The 23,146-nt window shown below is 33.7% G+C and overlaps 1 protein-coding gene and 1 non-coding gene across 4 annotated transcripts in view; both read left to right on the top strand.

Annotated features, from left to right (window-relative positions):
• NRG3 (neuregulin 3) overlaps positions 1 to 23,146 on the top strand; it is a 1,114,098-nt gene that overhangs the window by 1,057,181 nt on the left and 33,771 nt on the right. For all 3 annotated transcript variants that reach the window (XM_044662771.1, XM_044662770.1, XM_044662769.1), the window contains exons 5-6: positions 14,515 to 14,617; positions 21,263 to 21,389. In XM_044662771.1, coding sequence (XP_044518706.1) covers positions 14,515 to 14,617; positions 21,263 to 21,389 — 230 coding nt within the window. The remainder of the gene's footprint in view (positions 1 to 14,514; positions 14,618 to 21,262; positions 21,390 to 23,146) is intronic.
• Positions 16,245 to 16,351, top strand: LOC123238346. The gene has a single exon (XR_006505545.1). It is a non-coding gene; the product is annotated as a U6 spliceosomal RNA (small nuclear RNA).

Raw genomic sequence — 23,146 nt, 5'->3', positions numbered from 1 at the left:
ATGAGAAAAGCTAGACTTTTAATACTTTTCCTCCCCAAATTTTGTTTTATGACATTCACTTATCTATAGTCTGCCAGGGTTGTACTATTTGGACTGGGAAGAAAGGAGATAAGGAATTATTATAGAGGATGATTTGAATTAGGGTGGGGGAATACATCCTGGGAGGAAAAAAGAGTATTACAGACTGAGAATAAATGTGTTTATGAATTTAAATTGTTATTTTTCTCAACTATCAAATTTTATGGATAATGTACCTCTAAAAGCACTTTGCAAGGAAATATCATCAAATATCATTCTAAGCTTCAACATTTTATTATGAGGCAATTATCTATTTTACTTTTCTAAATATTTAAAATCATGCCCTTTACCATTGACTCTAAGGATCATAAAAATGAGAAACAGTAGAGTACGTGACACATGGCACACCTCATATACAGTACTACCTTTTGGATCTTTCCAGAATCATGTCATACTTTGGATCTTCACACTGAAGAGGGGCAGCTTCTATTGTCAGAGGGAGAGGTTTGAAAATGTAGGGTAGCTTGGAGCTCATTAGAGGTAAATAAGGCACCAATAAGAGGTCAGCCTTCTATTCCTGCACTGAGTTTTATCACCTTTTAGCATCAAATGATCAGTGCAATGAATCAAAAATAACAGAATGTCCCAATCAGAGAGCACCCCTGGGACCATCTATATAATTTATATTAGATATATAACTGCCTCTGAAATGTCAATCGATAAACAATTATTAAGTTAGTAATAAAATTATTAATTATAACATGTCAGACACTGTGATTAACACCAAGAAGATATAAAACAACAACAACAAAAAAAAACAAAATAAATAATCTTTGCCCTCAAGCAGCTTACAGTCTAAAGGGTACTGTGCTAAAACATACATGCTATGTGTTATGCCATATACAGGGTAAATGGACAATAATTATCTAAAGGGAAGACATTCAAATAAAGTGAGTTTGAAGATGGCTTCAATTAGAAGATGGTATCACACATTTAATGTTGGAAAGGTAGCTTATAGTCAACTAATACAAACTCCTCATTTTACAGATGAACAAAGAAATATTAGACAATTCAATTTCACTGAACTCTGCATACATTTATTAAATTCCTGTTATATGCAGAGTATGATATATCTACTCAAAGTCAAAAAAGGCATAGTCTCCCCCTTTAAGGATTATAAATATTAAAAAGGGGTACAAAAGAAAAGTAGAGTGCAAAATATTTTAAGGATGGAGATATTTTCATTGGAAAGAGAAATTTCACGAGAGATGGTTTCTGCACTGAGCCATAAAAGAAACCAGGAATTCTAAAACATAGAGATGAACAGAGATTGAATTCTATGGGTGCCATGTTCAAACTTTTTTTTCTTTTTATACAAACTCTGTCTTTATTTAAGGGATTTAAACAGAACAGACCCTTCTTGAATAAATTGAAAATACAAATCCAATAAGTCACCTTACAAAACAAACTAGCAGGGAAAAAACAAACGAATGGAAAGAGTAATAAGAGATACACAATAAAGACATGATGGGTCCTTAGTCACTCAGTGCTTTTTCCATTTACTCAATGTGTTCCCCTTGATACAGAGCTTGCCATGGCTCTTGAACATAAAACTCAGGCAAAGTTACTTCCATCAGAGCCCCCATTGTAGTGGGGGTTGAGGGTGGTATTGACTTTGCTCAGGAAACAAGAGAGTCCCCCAGCACTTTCAAACAGTATATTAAACATCCCTTAAATATCTCAAGTGAGAAACAAGAAGGCAACACTTTTAGCAGAAAGATGTTAGCAGGTAAGGACGGCTATATACAGCTTGGAACAGAAATGAATGACATGATCCTTCATTTCTTGGGCTTCTTGGGTAGGCGATGCCAGAACAGCAACATGTGAGGTTCTGCTTCATGTAAAATGTAATGGACCAATTCTTAACTCTTTTGGACACCAAAGTTCCTCCACTTAGACGAAGCCCTTAATTTGATCCTAGAGACTCAAGTATTTTTAAGTACCTAGTATGATCTATTAACTGTGCTGAACTAGGGAGACACAAAAACAAAAAGGACATCATTTTTGTCCTCAAGGAGATCATACTGCATAAATGGAAATTATTTGAAAAGATTATGTCTCCCAGGGATTGCCAAAAATGCTTCCAGTATGAGTGCCTTCTTCATGTCAAAAAATTTCGTGGACCTCCATAATTAAATAGTTACAAAGTTGTTATCTATTGATGAATGATCATATATGTAAATAATAGGATTTACTAGTGCCTTGTAAAATTCTCATGCCCTATCCAGGAGTCCATAGTTATATACTGATCTTAGACCTGACAAGCCTTTATTATTTACTCACTATATGAGTGAACTGGGAGAGTCTCTGTGGATGCAAAAAACAAAAAAAAGGAAAAAATTCCTGGACTTTGAAAAAATAAATCCTTGTACTATTTCAAGTTACATGAGAACATAAATAATATTTAAAATTTTCAAAGAAGAGAGTCCATGCAGCAAATATACAAAAAATATTTTTTTGTAAACTGTTGTTCTTTATACATGAAATGGTGTGTTGTTCTTTGTGAAATGCTTCATAAAATGTGACAAAATGTTACTTTGTCAAGGTATTCACACTGGAAGGCAGTAAACTTCCTAAAAATAGGTAATTATATAGATCACATTGACTTTGAAATGTCTAATTAAACCAGAGGTTAAAATTAGATGATTGGCTAATCCCTGGTTTGATGAACAAATGATAGATATTTACTCTCATGGAACAAATGAAATCTCATATTGGGATGACAGAACTGGTGACTCCAGAAAAGCAGAATTGGAATGGAAGGTTCAGGCATATCAGATGGAAATTTTCCCTGAATACTAACAGAAAAAACCAAATAGAAGAGACAACTAAAGGGGTGTAAATCAAGTGGTTCAAATTCAAAGAGAGAAAGAGAGAGAGAGAGAGAGAGAGAGAGAGAGAGAGAGAGAAAGAGAGAAAGAGAGCACTTATATTTATTAAATGCAGTGCATACCTATACAGACCCAGAAGATGAATTATTCACTACCATTTGCAAACATTTTAAGAGATAAGAATTAGACTCTGCTAAAATGTTCATGTTAGCTTGTATGATTATTTCCTTAAAAGTAGCAATGATATAAGCTGTTAGTTATATAGTAGAATTCAGGGCCTGGAATCAGAAAGACCTAAGTTCAAATCTGGCCTCAGACTCTTACTGGCTTTATGATCCTGAGCAAGTCACTTAACTCTGTTTGCCTCAGTTTCCTTATCTGTAAAATAAGCTGGAGAAGGAATTGGGAAACTACTTCAATATTTTTGCAAGGAAAAACAAGTAGCAAAGACTCCAAAAGAATCATGAAAAGTCTGACATGACTGAAATGAGTGAACAACATCAGAAGAAGTGATATAATGAAATTTAGCAGCAGGTCATGCCACATTCCCTGTATTAAGTCACTTTTTACATAGGATATGATTAGGGGTTAATTCTGTATTTTAAAAATATCTCCCTTAATGGTTTATCACAACTGCAAAATGATAGTGTTAAAAGCTACAGAGAGGTCAAGAAGGATGAGGATTGAGAATAGGGCACTGAATTTGGCAATTAAGAAATCATTGGTAACTTTGGAGAGCACAGTTCCAGTTAAATGATGAGTCAGATGCCAAATTATAGAGTGAGAAGGCAGGATGTGAAGGCATATACACAATCTTCTCATGGAATAAGTAAATAATATGGTCAGAGTATACAGTAAGAACATATTCCTCTAGCGATTGTTAGGATTGATAGAATTCTGGAGAAACAAGAGAAATATATTAAAAAGTTATTTCCATACTATATTACTTCTAATATAAAGGAAAGGGTTGATAAGGAGATATAAAACCATTAATTTATTTAATTACTTATTTGTTTATATTTCATATTTTGCCTGCTGGATATTTTGTCTTGAAAAGTTGATTTAAGGGGGCAGCTGGGTAGCTCAGTGGATTGAGAGTCAGGCCTAGAGACGGGAGGTCCTAGGTTCAAATCTGACCTCAGACACTTCCCAGCTGTGTGACCCTGGGCAAGTCACTTGACCCCCATTGCCTACCCTTACCACTCTTCCACCTATAAGACATTACGCAGAAGTTAAGGGTTTAAAAAAAAAAAAGAAAAGAAAGAAAAGTTGATTTATGGTTTTACTCCTGGAACATTGTAGATGGGGAAAATTCATTTTTACCTGCTGTTGGAGTGTTGCCAATAGGATTGAATTTGTGAAAAATAAATAGTTCTAACTATTATGTAGAATAGATACATTTAACCTGTTGAAGGAAAAATTTTAAAAGATGGTAAAAAATGAGAAATATAATCATTGCTATAAAGAAACACACAACACCACAGACATCAAATAGGGTGATATTTTCTATTTTCTTCCTTTTTCAAGCAAAACTTCATCAATAGATATAATTTGTGAGCTAAATATAAATAACTCCCTGTCACCACTTCATTCATTCAAAAATTTTAGATGAATTTTGAGAAAGTTAGATTGAACTATTATATAATCTTGAAATGTTTGTATTTGTATATTTTCATCTGAGAAATATAATACACAGGATTTGTTGTCATTATTATTCTTTATTGTGTGAAATATATTTGTTCCATTCCCCATTCTTTGTAAATTTGAAAAGGATTTGAGGAAACCTAGATCAAAAACTGAAACAAATAATACTATATATTCCCAAAGAGATCCTCTCTGTGGGAGCAATCAGAAGCCACAAAGAGCATTAATTATTGACAAATTCCTGAGAAAATTAGGTCTCCATGATTTCAGGAAAAACAACAACAACAACAACAACATGGGCCCACTGGTTACCAATAAGAATGTGGATGAGGATTTTGAGCTTTCTAGTCTAGAGACTCACAGAACATGAATGCCTTCTCCTATAACCATCTGGTTCAGCTTTTTCAGCACTTGTTATATAGGTCATGAAGGGAGAATTTCAGTAAGCACTCCAAAATCCAGCTCAACTTGGCAGGCATACAGAAATATAATTTGTCTAGTTTCCTCCAACAAATATCCATTGACAGCTTTCCTTCTCTTTTGTTTTGTCCATGACCCATTTCCTAGAGGGCATATGATCCTCAGCATTTGCATGACTGAAAACAAGCATATTTGCCTATGATTGTCTTAATTGGAGGTCCAAACACCTAAATAGCCTCTCTTTCCAAATGATCTCACTATGTATCACTCACTTTATCTTCCCTTCTCAGTATCCAATTCTACCCAGTGACATTGGCCTCCTGACTATTGTATGAATAAGGTATTCCAAGTCTTGGCTCTGTGTATTTTCTTTGACTATCTTCTATGCCTAGAATTTTTCTCTTTCCTTATTGGCATTAGCTTTCCTAGTTTTTTTTAAGTCCCAAAAAAATCTTCTTTCCTCCAAGAAATCTTTCTCATTCTCTCTTAATTTTTTTGTCTTTCCTTTCTTAATTATCTCCTAATTATACTCTACAAAATAGATTTTCTTGGTATCTCCACCATTTAATTGTGAGGTCTTTTAGGGCAGGAAGCATCTTTTTTTGTATCTTTAGAATTTAGCACAGTGTCTGGCATAGAGTGGGAACTTAATAAATGTTTATTGACATTGATTGAATGACACTTCCAGGTTCTGCAAGATCCAGCTGTTTTGGAAACAAAACAACAGATACACACAGGCAAAACAAACAACAAAGGATACTCGATATAGGAGTGATCAATACTTGATTCTTAATTTTTTTACTACTGCAGTTATTTCTGGACAATCTTAAAACAGACCTGCTTGCATTAATATTTTCCACTGTATACAAATAAATTGTGTGGTCCTTAGCATCAAGTTTCAATGAGCAGACTATCAGCATATGTTCTTTGAATATCCTTTGTGATTTTCACAATCACAAGCCATGTTTCCTCTTCATCAAGACTGAAGATTCTATACCTCTGTATCCTAAATATACTTGACCTGTCCTATAAATAATGAGGGCTAAATGGTGTGGAGTGCTATATAGTCCAACTATTGTTTTCCCCTTTATTCAAAAGGGAAAATGGGGGGAAAAGAGTATAAGCTGGGTATTCTGTTAGGCATTGTGAGTGACAAAAGACAAATCAAATACAGCCACTGATCTCTTGAAGAGTTTATAATTTAATAGAGGAGATAAGGCACATGATTCAATTCACTACTTACTAAGTACTGTACTATTAGGTCATGAAATAATTTTTCTGTATCTCTGCATAAAAACACTGTGCTACAGAGACTTACCTAAAATTTGATATATTGATAAGCACTGAGACAGAAATAAGGTTGAAATAAAACATATTCTATACCAGTCCTTTAAGCTTGTGGACTTGAGGACAAGAAGAGGGTAGAACAAAGATTCAAATAAGCCCTAAAAGATAAGATGGATCAATCACAGAAAAAAACTCTTCCAGATTCTTACCATAAGTAGGGAATCAAAGTTGTATGTCTTCGAGAAGGCTCCTCTGATGTGACAGTCACTAAGAAAATGAGAAAATATTTATGAGTAAATTCCATAAAGGGAGATCAAATAAGATAAATATTTTATATTATATATATATATATATACATATATAAATAAAATTTAAAATCTTATATAAAATGGGGGGAGAAATTGAAGTCTCATTTCTGGAAAGGTGCACCTCAGAAGGGAATATGGAAATGTGTTTTGTATGATAGCACTAGTACAACTTTACACCAGATTATTTACTGCTTCAGGAAGGGGATGAAGAGGGAGAAAGATAATCAGAATCATAAAATAACAAATAATAATTCTCAAAAATTGTTTCTATTTTTAATTGAAAAATATTTTTAAAAATATATTTATAATTTCAATTGACAAACTTTGGGAAAGGAAGAATAGACAATGTATGGGGAAAGTTTGGAGAAATATGTATTAAAGCAAAAACATTTTGGATATTAAATTATCCAAATTCTCTGGAATGTAGCCCATATGGGGTAATATAAGGAATGTAGCAGAGTGTCTGGTTATAGAAGGACTTCACTAAGAAGTTTAGAATCCCTTGAGAGTGAATAATGAAACAATGATGGATTTAAAGAAGAAGGCTGATATCAGATCTATGAATAATGAAAATTAATATGGTAAGCAATTTATGTAATGCTTCTTGACTTCATACCTCAAGTATTTTTTGTTATGAGTGAATATGTTTCTATGAATTATAAGTAAAATATAAACAATAACTTCATTTGTATGGATTTTCTCCTAAGTAGTTTAGAGGATTATTAATTAGATATATCTAGAGACACATGAGTGTCAATGAGAAGCTGTAAAAGAAAGTTGGCTCTAGAGAGAAATAGTAAGAATGTACCCAATATAATAATTAAATTTAATACTAATGATGATAGTGTGTGTATACTGTTTTAAACTTTGTAAAGATCTTTTCATGTTATCTTATTTGATCCCAACAATAATCCTTTTAGTAGTAGCTATGATTATCCCCATTTTATAGTAGAGGAAACAAGTGGATGAATCTTAATTGACTTTTCCAAGATCATATAGCTAAATAATTATCTGAGGCAAGATTTGAACTCGGGTATTCCTGATTTCAAGCTCAGCACTGTATCCACTATGCCACCTAACTGCCTGCTAAAACCAGAAGAGACTGTAGGAAATACGAATGCACAGTGTAGACTTTAGAGTTAACAGTGAAAGGCTGCACAAAAGGCTCACATGGCCAACGTAAGAGCCATCTGTTTCATGCTCAGTGCCGTAACCTGGTAGGTCTCTACTTTGACTCGAGGGGCTTTTGCTGTTGGCACTCTCTAATCACTAAGTAGCCTTATGTTAGAGAATATGGAAAACTGGCAGTGTAGAGCCAACTAGGGCATAAGAGAAAAGGGAAAGAATGATTCCAGATTGGGTTATTTCCTCTTGGTGTTTCCAGGAAAATTTGTTCCTTTATAAAGAAGTTGTAGAAAATGCCCTATTCCTGTGATATGAAGAGGAGAAAATAGATGGTCGTAAATGAGTGCATTTTTACTGAGAAGGGCTTGTGCCAAACTACTTAGAACAAAGGGAAAAAATAAGCAGAGTAAGAAAAGAAGATTGATTATTAACCCATTCTTTAAGCAGTTAAATTATCAGGTATGTAGAGATGGAAAAATGGAAAAAAAACACACCAGAAAATGATAGATGAAAAAAGAAAATGTGCTCATAGAAGAAATCAGTAAAACAAGACATTAGAATTAGTTTATATTTTAGAATATAAATTTAGAATACATTAGAACTCATAGTTATTAGAATTATTAGAATACATAGTTGTTCTGTAAAATAAAGTCGTTACAGATTTTTAAAACTGAGAAAAATGGGAAACATTTGGCAATAAGCAATCCAAAGACTGTATAAGTAGGAGAATCTATTAGTCCTATACAGTTTAAAAGAACTTTTCCTAAAGATAGGATGCCCTGAAAAAAATTTAGTTATCACAGGAATTTCATGAAAAAGAAAGATAAATTAAAGAGTTTAAGCAACATATGACTTGCCAAAATATAGTGAAATTAATTAGTAGTATTGCAAATAAATTCAGATGAGTAGAATTAAGTTTGTCTATAGAAGCCCTAAAATAAAGTAACCCAGTCACATAATGGTTAAACCTGACAATTGCAGTGTCTAACAAGTATCTCAAATAACCAAGAGAAAGGTTATCAATAACAATTAATTTAAATTAGCAAAAATTACTTTTTGTTTATGATAAATCAAAATTATTGGGTAAACAAAAAGAGGTGGATTTCACTGCAAAATGTCCCTTTTGCAAATACACATATGCACATGCATAGTGGCCCACACACAGGAGCACACAGATACACAGATTATATGTAGGTAGAGAGATGATAAGTAAAATAATTTTATATATAAAATTATCATACATATATATGTGTGTGTATTTGTTAACTTGTTTTGCAGTTATATCCAACCCCAATTTGTGCATTTTTTGGCAAAGATTTTGGAGGGGTTTGCCATTTCCTTCTCCAAATCATTTTACAGATGAGGAAACTGAGGTAAAAAGGGGTTAAGTGACTTGCCCAGGGTCACCTAACCAGGGTCTGAAGTTGAATTTGAAACTGATCCAGATGAGGTGTCAACTCACTTGCTCTATCCACTGCATCACCTAGCTGCTCATATATGTGTATACAAACACATAATTATTCAACGAAAAGACAAAACAAAAATATAGAAGGGACTTGTAAAAGTACTTCTTGCTGCCTAGGTCCAAGAGAAGTGGAAATGATCTATTTGTTCCTGGAGAAGGTTTGGAGGTGAGAGGGAATGAGCTTGAAAGACAATGTGGAAAGAAACAATTATAGGAAAGGAGATGTAAGCCCTGCTCCATACAGAAATATAATGTAGAGGAGTCAAGCCTCCAGGAAATATCTCATGCTAAGGGAAGGTGAAGAGAAGAATGTGTAATATCTAAAAATCTCATTAACAGATAAACATAAGAGAGCAACAAATTTTTACCTTCCTGGACCCTTATTTTGTATCAGGGACATAGATACTAAAGAAAAAGTTTAAGCTTAAAGCAATTTGGAGAGTCAATTTCAGAATCTTCTAGAAAAGGAAGAGTTGAAATGCCTGGGAAAATAAAGGTTAAAAAAAGATAAACAAGAAGAAAAAAAGAAAATAGATTGACAATTCAACAAAAGGAAAAAGCACAGAAGAAGACAGTTTGTGAGAGGAGATGAAATAAGTATAAGAATAACTCTTTACAAGGATCAAATACTTACCTAAAAGAGGAAAATAGGTTTAGTATAAAAAGGTAAACAGATTAAACCATAGCCATAAGAACTTAACTCTAAATATTATTAACTAGTAAGCAAAATTTAAGAGTATTATAATAGAATAACAAAAATATGGTCATCTCCATTTTAAAAATATAGAATATAAAAATGAGGGAGCAAAAATGCATATATCAGAAAAGAACAAAAAAGCAGCAGTAAGTAACAATTATGGTTTTGGCAACAATATAAACTCTGAAAGTTAAGGGAGATTAACAATGAAACTACATTTAACTTTGAGGAGATGTAGCCAATGGAACAATACCATTAAATATGTATGTACCAAAAGACATAACATCTGGGTTCATAAATATTGAATTTCTAAAACATATATAGTAATATTTTAAGTATAAATGTTGATGTTCTCCTTTCATGCCTGCATACATCTAAAAGAAAGGTAAACAAACAAAAAAAAAACACAGAGGTGAACAAACTGTTGGGAGAAGCACATATGAAAGACATGCTAGTTTCTGAATGGGAATACTGAGGAATAAATATATTCTCAGCATCATAGAATTAATTTACAACAAAATGATTTGTGCTTTAGAACATAGGAATCATAAATAAATGCAAAAGATTTGAACACATTTTAGCATGGGTTTGCCAAAATTTTATAACTACTATCATATGTAAGTCCTTGTGGTTTAAAATGCCTTTGACATATATTACTTCATTTGATATTCACAATAACCTTCTAATGTAGGTTCTTTTGTTAACCCGTTTAACAGATGAAAAAACTGATACAGACTGAGGTTCACTAATTTGTCCATGACCACATAAATAATTAGCATTTTTGGAAGTAACTGAACTCAGGTCTTCTTGACTAATTTCAGCATTATTCTTGACCACACTGCCTCTCCATCCATTTTTTACAGATTTTCTATATTGTGTAAAGAAGCTGGGTTTTTTTTTAGTTCCTGGGCACACTACTTTCTTCATTAAATCAATATAAAAATCAAAAAATAAAAAATGCATCCTTCACATAGCATAGCACAAAAGATATTTGGGGAGCAGAAACAAAAGAGTTAGACTTTAATAATGGGTATGAAGTAACAAATGGGGTCACAAAGAGTCAGACAGACCTGAAAAATGATTGAAACCAAATAAATTCTTGCATAATGGAAGTGATTTTAATTTAAATTAGTATTTCAATGCACTAATAAAATTATGTAGTATTTGTTTAAAAATAGAAAATTTTAAAAAAGTATAATAAATTACAATAAAAACTCTAGATTGCATGATTTCTAAAAAAGATCTGTATACATTTGCATATATTTGCACATATACAAATATATGTATGTGAAATATACACATACACAGATGTGAATGGGAGAGAGACATTATATATCTACCAGATGTTATATAAGATGTACATACACTTGTATGTGTCTCATCACAGCTTTGCAGACCTTATGAAATGAGGCTGATAGCATTCATCTGACAAGGTAGTTATTGAAGATAAAATAAAATGATATATTCAAAGCATTTTGCAAACTTTAAAACATTATATTAATATGAGTTGTTATTTTGATTATATACTTAACTCAGTATTTCTACAAAATGAAATGCTGTTTCTGTGGTTAATATATTTTGATTTTTACTTAGTAGATGATCTTTCAGATTTGCTGTGCCAAATAATTTATACTTTTCCACTAGCCAGGTGATGAATCTTTTCAAACGGCTGTGCTAGACATAAGATGACCAACAGCACTAGATCGATGCTCAGAATTTCTCCAATTAGATTACAATTCATAGCTAGAAGGGACATTAGAAACCATTGGATCTAACACTCACATTTTAAATAATATCTGTAAAGCACTAAGCACAGTGCCTAACACATATTCAGGCTATCAAAATATTTACAAATGGAAGAGCAAAGGCACAAAGAGTTTATGTGAATTATTCAGGGTCATACAGCAGCTTTGTGTCTGAAGCAATATTTGAATTCATATCTTCCTGATTCCATGTTCAGTGCTCTATCCACTATATTTCTCTACCTCTTTAATTTAATCATATAATTTGAGTTTAAGCTCTGTTATATTAAATATAGACACATGTAAAAGTAAAACATTGGTATGATATTCTCTTCAATAGTCTCATGCTTCTAATCTGAAATATTCATGTCCAAAATATCTGATTCTTGCCATACTATTCAAACATACAGCATCCAAAGGTGGTTTATGTTCATAGCAAATAGTTGCAAGATTCAATCAGATGAACTCAGGAGAGAAAGAGACAATTCCTATGAGAATGTGACTACACATTCAAATGACAATAGAAACTTCATGAATGTACCGAAAAGAGATGCTGGAAAAACATTCTGAAAAAATTACAGCACCATATAAAAGCAGAGTGAGTTCTTTATCATCATAGGAGTTTGAAAACTCTCATATTATTTTTAGACATTTGCCTTTACCTTAGACTTAAATTATAGATGTTTCTTGTCCACTAGACTGGAAACATCAGTTAAAATTAAGGAGATACTGATTCACTTAAATATTTAGTGTCCTCGTTTTGAACTAAATATTTTCCCTAGTGTCTCGCTTCACATCATTTCCCATATTTTGTCTCAGTAATAAGTTATGATAACTGTATTTGAATTAATTAATAAAAGAAATGTGCTATGGAGCTAAATGAATCTTCAAGTCTTGTTCTGACTGCTTGCTAATTTTGAAAGTTCCAATGCAAATATGCAAATATGCAGTGAAAGAACAAGTGAGGTAAAGTTTTTTAAAGAGCTGATGCTGAGCTTGCTCTCCAGTTTGGACTGGAAGGATAGGTTTCGCAGGAGTTGGAAGCACCAATTTGGTAGTGATGGACAGGGTGGTATGTAGGGTTATATTGGGACCTTCATGGGTTGTGTTGAGGAACTCCTCTTCCACCATCTTGTCCCCCATCCTGCGCATCCACCGCGGCCACCCTCCAATGCATTCTTAAAGTGAGAGTCTTTCTGAAACTTGAAATCTTTGTTTAGTGACTTTTAAAAGATTTTCTAGCAAGTACCAGTGTAGTTAGGTCAGATGTTAAGATGTGTGACTTTTCACAGGCCTTTCTAATGATATAATTTCTATTATCTCCCCCTTCAACTTGACACAAGTGTATTTGGCATGAGAAACCCATCTAGTAGCAGGAATTTTATTGTTGTGGAAACTGAGAATTATGAAGTTCTTCAAGCGGATTATTTTTGAGTTGAGATAAGACAAAGGTTGATATTGTCTAGGGAATTTCAAAAGATCTCTAGAAAAGTCCATAGACGAGAGAATTTGAAACTCAAAAACTTTAAAAAATATATTAAAATTTGTTTTTTTCATGTAATAGGATGAAAAAATGACCTATTGTTTTAAAAAGATTGAAAAATTAAACTTCATGGGGACAAAGCAGTTATATAGCATATTTTAGTCATATAGTTTCTGGCTTCCATTAGTAATATCTAAGTATTATATATATGTATATATATATATATTTATATATATGTATATATGTATAACATATAATAATATGTAATGCTTTAAAGTTTACAGATTACTGTACAAATATTTTCTCATTTGATCCTCACAACTATCCTGAGGAATAGGTAATAATATGATCCCCAATTTACAGATGAGTAAACTGATGCAGAATATTTCAATGACTTGCACAAGGAGAAATAGTAAGTGTCTGAAATAGATTAGAATTTGAGTCTTCCTGACTCTAGATCCAACACTCTCTCACCACTTCACTTCCATTAAATAATTAAACTGGTACCTTAGGTATCAGAGAATAAAAAGTAGTTATCAGTTCAGCAAACCATTGGAAGTTTTCCATTGCTTATGGGGAAATTCCCAAATGGCCTTGGCAATAATCACAGAAAATACCTCTGATAGGCACATCACTCTGACTGATCTGATTTGGCTTCAGACTATCAATAAGTAAGAGTGTGGCAAGAGAAAAATAAGAGATCACCACAATGACAATAGCAGAAGGAGCATTAGCAAGTAGTATTTAATATCTTTAACATTTCACACAAATTCAAGTAGCAGGTGGTCAGTCAATGATCTGAGGGTTTGTCCCTCCAGAAAACCACCCAAGAACAGAAAAAAGTCTCTGGCAAATGAGAAAAATGTTATTTTTAAAATTTTTCATTTTTTTATTTTTAGTGTTATTTTTAATGTTTTTTTTTATTTTTAATGTTAATCAATCAGTATTGGTTATTGGACATTCTTAATGTGTCTCTAATGCTAAATACTTTAGGATGTTCAAATGGCTTACTAGAAGTGTAACTGATAAAACATAGAAACAACAACTTTGTGGGGTTCTATATATAAGCTCAGAAGATCATTTAGTTCAGTCTCATTATTGCCCTGATAAATTCACTGAAACATGAAGAGATGAACTGTCTTGTCCAAAGTCATGCATGTAATCAATTTTAGAAGCTGGTGGTAGAGAAAATTTGGGGGAGATAATAACTTCTTCATCTCTTTTATCTTCTCTTCCATCATTACTATCCATATTATCATATGAGAGAATAACATGATTTAAAGGCGTTATTGATTGTCAAAATCTGCAAGTTGAAATGAAATAATGAATTCATCTTCTTTTTATACCAGTTTCTTCCCTCGTCCCTCAATTTAAAGATAATACAATTTCACTTTGTTTGTCTGTTTGTTTGTTTGTTTGTTTTTCTATCCACAGAGAGTGAAGAAGTTTACCAAAGGCAGGTGCTCTCAATTTCCTGTATCATCTTCGGTATCATCATTGTGGGCATGCTCTGTGCTGCATTCTACTTCAAAAGCAAGTAAGACCTTTTCTGTCTTGTGTTATAAAGTCACTTCTCAAAGTAGACTTTTAAAAACATTTCTGTTTCACAGCTTATGTTCAAAGCAGGAGCATCCCCTGGGAGGCACTAGACCAGCTCATTTGACAGGGGAATCTTTCCTTATTAAATCTCAATGGCTAAGTCTAAAATTTTTAAATGACTACTGAATTTAGGAAAATCAGGAATTGGACTATCTTTTCTTATCAGCAATGAAACAGATTCCATTTTGCTCAGGGTTAAAGAACCAATCCTCTGTTACTTTCATGTGTTAGGAGTCTATACTGATATATTCAGTATCTTCTCTGAGGATATAAATAACCCTCCTGAAAAGAGGAGATTACTGCTGAAACACACAGGGCATCATCACATTCAAATGAGAGCATGAAATTTCATTTAACAGGAAAAAATATTTTCCATATATAAAGTAGGCAGATCATTTAACGTGAATGTCAATAGAGGTAACATCTCAGAAAAATACATGTTTGGAGGTTTACATGTAATTCAAAAAAGGAGGAAAAGGGGCCTTTCTAAATAAATAAACGTGTGTTTTTAATTGGGCATGTGTGGTGTGCACATATTTGGAGACAACATAACATGATGTATAAAGAAATGATTGACAGTAATTTTTAAAAAATTGGTTTTAATTTCAAACTTCAAAACTTATTAACTTAACCTAGCTAATCTTCAGCTTCCTTATTATAAGCTCTTTGATTATTGGCATGAACCAAGCTATACAACAAGGAGACCTTATATTCACCAAAGATATTTTCTGTTATCATGGAAGAAGTCCAACGTGAAGTTGACATAAAAGAGTTCTCTATAGAAAAACCAAAGTTAGTCGGTCAGCATTGTTTGTGTACTAGTAAGTGCCAGGTATCAGAAGTGGAAGAATAAAGTCTTCCTTCCAAGAGTGATATTCTATTAGGCACAGACAAGAGGCACACACACATAAATATGTAGAAAAGAAATATCGGGAAATTTAAGTATCAGGGCACTCGCAGCTTGAACTCATGAAAGGTCTCATTTTAGAGGAAACATTTGCACTGGGCTTTGAAGGAAAGGAGGGAGAGAGAGAAACCTGAATATATAGGAGATTCCAGATTCTCAGAGCTTTCAATCTATCATTTCTTACAGGAGCCCAGTGGGCACAGAGATAAAGAATAATCCTTCAAAGGCTGAAGCTGGGTTGCAATTGTTGTATAAACGTGAACCTATCATTACATACCAGTGTTATTCAGAAAGGATCACAAGTCTATGTGATACAAAAACTTGTATAATGATGCAGAGATGGAATGTGGCAGTTTCTCCCCCCAGCCATAGACCCACCTGTTTGTATATAATGGCATCAAGTCTTGTGATATTCTAGACCCACTTCAGGAAAGTCTGGAATCACCCCAAAGTAATTTGCCCAATAATCACTAAAAGAAAAAAAAACTGAATGGTTAAAGAATTCCTATTGTACATACTAATTGAATAGTTAAAACAGTTTACCTGTCAGATCTATAGTTAAGGGAAGAATTTGTGACCAAGCAAGAGAAAGAGAGAATCACAAGCAGTAAAATGGATACTTTTGAATAAGGCTACTCAAAAAGGTTTTGCACAGTGCTTACTTGCTTTAGCAATATATAAACTAAAACTGGAACAATACAGCAAAAATTAGCATGGCCCCTGCACAAGGATGACACTGAAATTTGTAAAGCATTCCATATTTTAAAAAATACATTTAAAATTTTTTTCATTAACAAATTAAAGGGATTTTGTGAGAATTTCATAAGTTAAAATGTGAAATATTTTGAAAACCTTTAAGAGTTAGTTATGAATTAGTTGATAATATATATGTATAGGTGTCTAATATTAAAGGATAATATATTTTAAAATAAAATTGAAATTCAGAATTCAAAACTTCTAGGGACCTGGTGGCCACCAATTAAGGAGAGAACATTCACCATGGTGGCAGCAGGATTGGGAAATGAGCTACCATCAAGGCAGCAGAAGGGTCTCTTCATAAGTGCTGTGTATAGGGAAGAAATTGTGTATTTAACAATAAGCAAATTACTTTGAAGAAGTAGTTAATCACTTATTTTTAGAGTATAATTTGTAGTTGCACCACATTTAAACTAAAAACTGATTATGGTAATCAGGAGGAATGGAGAACAGCTGGATAAAAAGAGGATTTCAGTATTTTAGAGCTGTCAATCTCTCACTTCCTTGGTCAATGAGTGGGCACAGAGATGAACAATAACCCTCTACAGGCTTAGGCTGGGTTGGACTTGGTGTATAAACATGAAAACATCTATAAATATCAATGTCATTAACAGAGGCTCCAAAGGACCAAAGCCAAAAGGGGAGCATGACCCAGAACTTGCCTTGCTTTTTTCTGACTGACCAGCTGGAACCCAAAGAAAACCTTGGGGCAAGGAGAGTTGTTCCCTTTATAGCAGTCTTTCTGGAGAAGGCTTTTACATTGCATTTTAAGGCTTTTTCTTACAAGTTTTCCAGTGTATGCAAAAACATAAAAAAACAGGCTAGGATTTACATTCAAGAGAATAATATTTGAATGAGAAATGAAATCTAAGAATTCAGTCTTTTCTTTCAAATTACTTCATTTTTCTTGAAACAAGGTGCATTTGAAACTTATTTAAAGATTTAAAAAACATTTAGAATCTCCTTGTCCTGGAGAAGCTGAAGAGATTGATACCTGTATATCTTTTCCTATAAGCAAAGAATGAACTAGTCTTATCTACATTTCTCTTCTATTCATATATAAAAACCAGTTCCTTTAGAAGACCAAAATGTAGGGAAATTGGGGCTTCTTATATTCATTATTTAATCACAGATTCTAAAAATGAACTGAAATGTTTATATGAAACTAAATATAAATAGAATGCCTCCTTTACTGGAACCTCTACCAGATGATGCCTTTGAACCATAGTTATTCTTCAAATTTAAGTCCTAGTCCTTCTTCTTGTTTCTCACTTGGTGATCTCATCAGCTCCCATGAATTTAATTACTCTCTCCATGCTGATGGTTCTCAGATCTATATAATCTTCCCCAAACTAACTCTCTGCTGACTTCAAATCTCACATCTCCAACTGCCTTTCAGATATATTTAACTAAAATTTCAGTAGACATCTTAATCTCAATATATGCAAAACAGAACTCATTATCTTTTGCCCTAACCCTCAACATCTTCCCTATTAACGTGGAAGGCAATTTTATCCTCCCTGTCCCTCTGGTTCAAAGCTAGGATTATTTATCCTGCCTTCCTCACTCTCTCTCAGCTTTCCCCCACTCCACTCCTTATCCAATTCGTTGCCTTTGCAGCATCTCTCAACTATACCTCTTCTCTCCTCTGACATTGTAGAAGTCTTTACTACAGAGAAGTCAGAGAGTATGAGTAGTTGCTATCTTATATCTTTGCTTCTTTCTGTTATGGTTTAAATTCCAAATCTTCTCCAGTAAGCTTGCAGTAATGGAAGGAGTCCTGGACTTCGGAATCAGAAGAATTGAGTTCCATCTTGAGCTTTGCTATTATTTACTTCTATCTTCTTGGAAAAGTCTTTTTACCATCTTTGGTCTCAATTTCCACATCTCTTAGTTCTGGGGTTAAACCAGAAGATCTCTTAGGCAAATTCAAGCTCTAAATTTGTTATCCTTTTAGCTTAGTGCTTGGCACATAAGAGGAGCTAACAAATACTGGTGATTGTTTATTGAATCTTAGAGTTGGAGAAGAGAGGGGATTAAGATGTCTCTGCAAGACTCTAAGAAACAGAAAGAGAAAATACTAAGATTGCTGAGAAAGGATCTAGAACTTGAATAAAAATAATGATCTTGGATGAGTGAACAACTTCTGCACTTACAAAATAAGAATGAACAAGACATCTAAAGCTACTTGCAGCTTTCCATTTATGAGCCTAGAAATCATTTCTTTGCATCATGATAAGAACTACCATGATGGTAACAATTATAAATACTTAATTGTAAAGCTTTGATATAATAAGTTGGCACCACATTGGTGCCCAAATGCCTAAGGCTATGTTAGTACTGATATATTGGTCCATGGTTTCCCAACACCATGTTTAGTGTCTGAGTCACTGATACTATTGTATAGCAATAACCCATTTTGCACTAGACATTTTAATGGAAATATAATGGATTTATTTCTAACAATAGACTACAGATTGACTGTTGGGAAGTAGCTAGATTATTAAGACTAGATTAAAGCCAGCAAGAGGATAAAAACTTCTCAGAGAACTGAGAAGATAAAGGGACTATTTGAATGGGTACAACTGCATCCTATTCTCAGCATTTCATTGAATTTGCTTGATAAAGTTAAAGAATGCTATCGTTTTCAGTACCTTCCAAATGAAACTACTTTAGCAAACAAAGATTTCTTTGCTATGAAATACAAAGAATATATTAGCTATACTTTCATGTTTCAGGTAAAAATTATTTTTGTTCAATAAAATAACAAATATTTCTTAAGCCCCTACAGGAGTGTCAAGACCTATGTCAAGCACTGGTGATACAAAGCCAAATATGAAACATTGCCTGCTTTTAAGGGGAATACATTATAATGGGGGCTTATATAAAGAATACAAAATTAAGTAAATATAAAGTCTATTGAGGCAAATACATATGCATATAAGTACTTTTAAATACTATTTATGAGAAAAATTATTACATAATTAGCTATTTGAACATGTTATACTTCGAAATGAACATTTAATAAGAATCTGTGTCCATTATCAAGAGAAAAGGTAAAATAAAATATTTGTTTTGCTGTAGGCAACTCACTCTGGAAGCGTTCTTCTATAACTCTATTAATATATTCCTTAGGAAAACAGAATACATTTTTGTTATAAATGTGTAATAAATTATAATAAATATACTTATCCAAGAGAAACAAATTCTCACATTAGTTATGTCCCAAAACCAGTCTCATTCTTTTCTTTCCTCTCTTACTCCTTCCCCTTCACAAGAAGGCAGGTAATTATAATAGAGTTTGTATATACATTTACATACATCCCTGTTCATTGTGTTGTAAAAAAAGAGAAATATTGCTTTCTTTGGAGAAAAATTCATGTAAGAAATGAAGTGAAGAATGGGATATTCCAATATCCAATTATGTGTGTGTGTGTCTATTCATTTCAAGAGGGAGAAACTGCTAAGAATTTGAGATGGAAAGGGAAGGGAGGAGAATCAGGAAAATCCTCCTGTAGGAACTAAGAAAACAGCTTCCAGATTGGGTTCTTTTAGAGCTCAGTCAAGCTGCTACCTCCTACAGGAGATATTTTCCTTTTGGTGACTGCTTTTACCTGCCTGGAACCTCTACAGAAACACACTGCAGGTGACATTGGAGGGGAAGTTGTAATTCCTATATTTTCTGCAATTATCATGGGAATAACAGCCCAGCCAACGCTCATATTTATGCTGAAACAGAATACTCTATAAACACTGATTAAGATGGCCAACAGTGAGTGAGTCAGTCAAACATTTAATAAACATCTACTGTGTGCCAGGCCTTCCTACACACTGAGGATACAAAGAAAGACAAAACACAGCCCTTGATCTCAAGGAGCTCACAGTCAGTTCTGGGAGAAAATAGGTAAAAACAAAATATGTACAAACAAGCAATATGTAGAATAAATTGGAAAAGTCAGCAAAGGAAAGGAACTAGAATTAAGGGTTATCATGAAAAGGCTTTTATAAATGAATTTTATAAATGGAGTTTTAGTTGAGAGTTGAAAGAAGCCAAGAAAATTAAGCAGGAGAATATTCTGGGCATGAAAAACAGACCAGGTAAGTCTGCACAACAAAAGGTAGAGAAATCCAAAATAACTTGTTCCACCTCCACATTGCTGTCAGTGAAATATTCAACAAGCAAAGCCTGCAGATGCCGATACTTTTCTCTACATAACTTGTCCTCCAGAATCAATCAGGAGAGTTTTTCACATTGGCTCAATAATTGGAATCCTTCCCTACAGTTTCTTGATGCTTTAAAATTTCAGCTTGCTTACATTAAGTAACCTAGGGTTAAAACTTTGGGGCAACACATACATGATATGCAAAAGTCACTGAAAACCATTTATTGTATACTTACCATCCTCAAGGCTAAAGGGATCTAAAAAAGACCAAATAACCAAACAAAATACTAAACAAAGCAACTAGTGCTGGCCTTCAAGGAATTCACATTTTAAGGGGAAAGCAACATGCAAATGACTATGTCTATAGAAGATTATTTATAGATATATAGTTTAAATGAAAGATAATCTCATAGGGAGAGCCTCTTAGAGAAGGTAGAACTTTGGGCATCTTGAAGGAAGTCAGAGAAGCCAAGAAGCTGAAAGTATTTCATTCTTCTTTCCCTTATGAACTTCATTAAGAATGACAAAACTTCTCATCTCCCAATATTTTCATAGGTAATATAGTATGTTCCAACTCTATTATATTCACTGCTTATGATTCCTTAATGTAAAATGAAGGATCTCTTCCTTGTAATTTGAGATAGCTGTCTTTAAAAAATTGTAAATGTCAGAAAGTATATGAATAGCATTTTCTCTGAGGAGCAAAAATTGAGTATGAATATAAACAAATGATTTTTTTTTACATTTTTATCTGTAGGAAACAAACTAAGCAAATCCAGGGGCAGTTGAAAGAAACACAGAATGGTAAAAAGTACAGCCTCAATGCCTCCAGCATGATGGCCAAGTCTGAAAACATGGCACAGAGCAGAGGCCAGCAGCAAAATGTAAGTGATCTGGCCCTGTGACTCAATTCACTGAGTTAATGGAAGTAGCATTACTTTTCCTGTTTCCCAGCTTGCCTTTGGCTTGGACCCTCTCAAAGGGACTAAATCTGTGTGTATAGATGTATGACTGTGCATTAAGAAAAGAAACAGGAGAAAGGGCAAATGAACTTTGGCTAAAAGAATAGAAGCTACTTTTCAGATTTCACCTGTGATAAATTGCAACTACTAAACAATGACTAATCTCACAAGTTAGAAGCTAAAATGAAAATGAGGCAGCTATTCCCTCCAAGCAACATTGTGCACTGAAAGAAACAACAGATTTGCAGTTAGACAACCTAGTTTCATGTCTCAGATCTGCTGCTTACTGATTGTATAACATTGGGAGTCACATAAACTTTTAGTGCCTCAGTTTTTTTTTTAATCTGTAAAATGATAGATTTGGGTTCAGTGATATCTGAGATCCTTTCCAGCTCTAAATATGTGGTCTTAGCTGAGATCGATATTTCTGTTATTGGAAAGAATGATGAATAATATTTTAAATGTGTTAAATATACTGGATTTAAAATGGACAGTAGATAGAGCACTGTGCCTGGAGTCAGGAAAACCTGAGCTCAAATCCAGCTTCAAACACAAGCTGTGTGACTCTGAGTAAATTATTTAACCTTTATCTGCCTCAGTTTTATCAGTTGCAAAATAGGGAAAAATGACTGAGCCTAACTGCTAATGTTGTTTTGAAGATTAAATGATGTACTTAGCACAATGCCGGGAATATAGTTGATGCTTAGTAAATACTTGCTTCCTCCCTCTCCCTCCCTCCCTCCATCCACTTCCCTTTTCCTCTGTCCTTTCATTCCATTACTTCCTTTCTTTCCCATCCCTCTTCCTTACTTCCTTCTTCCCTCCCTCCCTCCTTTCCCCATTTTCTCCCTTCCTTCTTCCTTCCCTCCCTCTCTCCTTCCCTCACCCTTTCCATATTCCCCCCCTTTCCTTCCCCATTTCCTTCCCCTATCATTCCTTCCTTCCTCCCTCCCTTCCTTCCTTTTTCCTTCCTTCTCTCCTTGCTCCCTCCCTTCCTCCCTTTCTTCCTTCTCTTCCATCCTTCTTTCCTTCCTTCCTTCCTTCACTTTCTTTCTTCCTTCCTTTTTACCTTCCTTCCTTCCTTCCTTCCTTCCTTCCTTCCTTCCTTCCTTCCTTTATTCCTTCTTTCCTTTTCTTCCATCCTTTTTACCTTCATACCTTCCTTCCTTCATGCCTTCCTTCCTTCTTTCCTTCCTTTCCTTCCCTCCTAAATGTTTGTATTACTAAGACATATACTGTGTAATTATATATGACTATATATGTCTGTATGTGTGTACATGCATACCTATGTAACCCTAAGATATATACATATATGTTATATGAAAATATATGTATGTACACACACATATATGTATGTTCCTAAGAAGAATGGCTTTTATTTGCTGAAGCTCAAAAGACATTTTATCAAGAACCAAAAGTTCCCTTTTTGTCACGTGGCTTCTATCTGCAGCTCTAAACAATGTCGCTTTCATAGAGTCCCAGAAACATCAGTTATGCAAAACAGAACAAAACAATTAAAAAGAAGAGAATTCTGTTTGATAAACAGAGAGGTATTTCTCTCCTTTTTACAGTTATTCTCTATCCAAGGGTACCATTTCCTCCCATTCCCTATAATGCAGCATTTTCAGCTTCTGATGAACAAAGACCCTGGAACAAAGCCATCAGTACAAACCCAGCAT

This window comes from Gracilinanus agilis, chromosome 2 (assembly GCF_016433145.1).
Source record: "Gracilinanus agilis isolate LMUSP501 chromosome 2, AgileGrace, whole genome shotgun sequence".
In the NCBI taxonomy this organism is placed as follows: Eukaryota; Metazoa; Chordata; class Mammalia; order Didelphimorphia; family Didelphidae; genus Gracilinanus; species Gracilinanus agilis.
The sequence above is the reverse complement of the archived record's forward strand: the minus strand, read 5'-3'. Positions and strand labels throughout refer to the sequence as shown.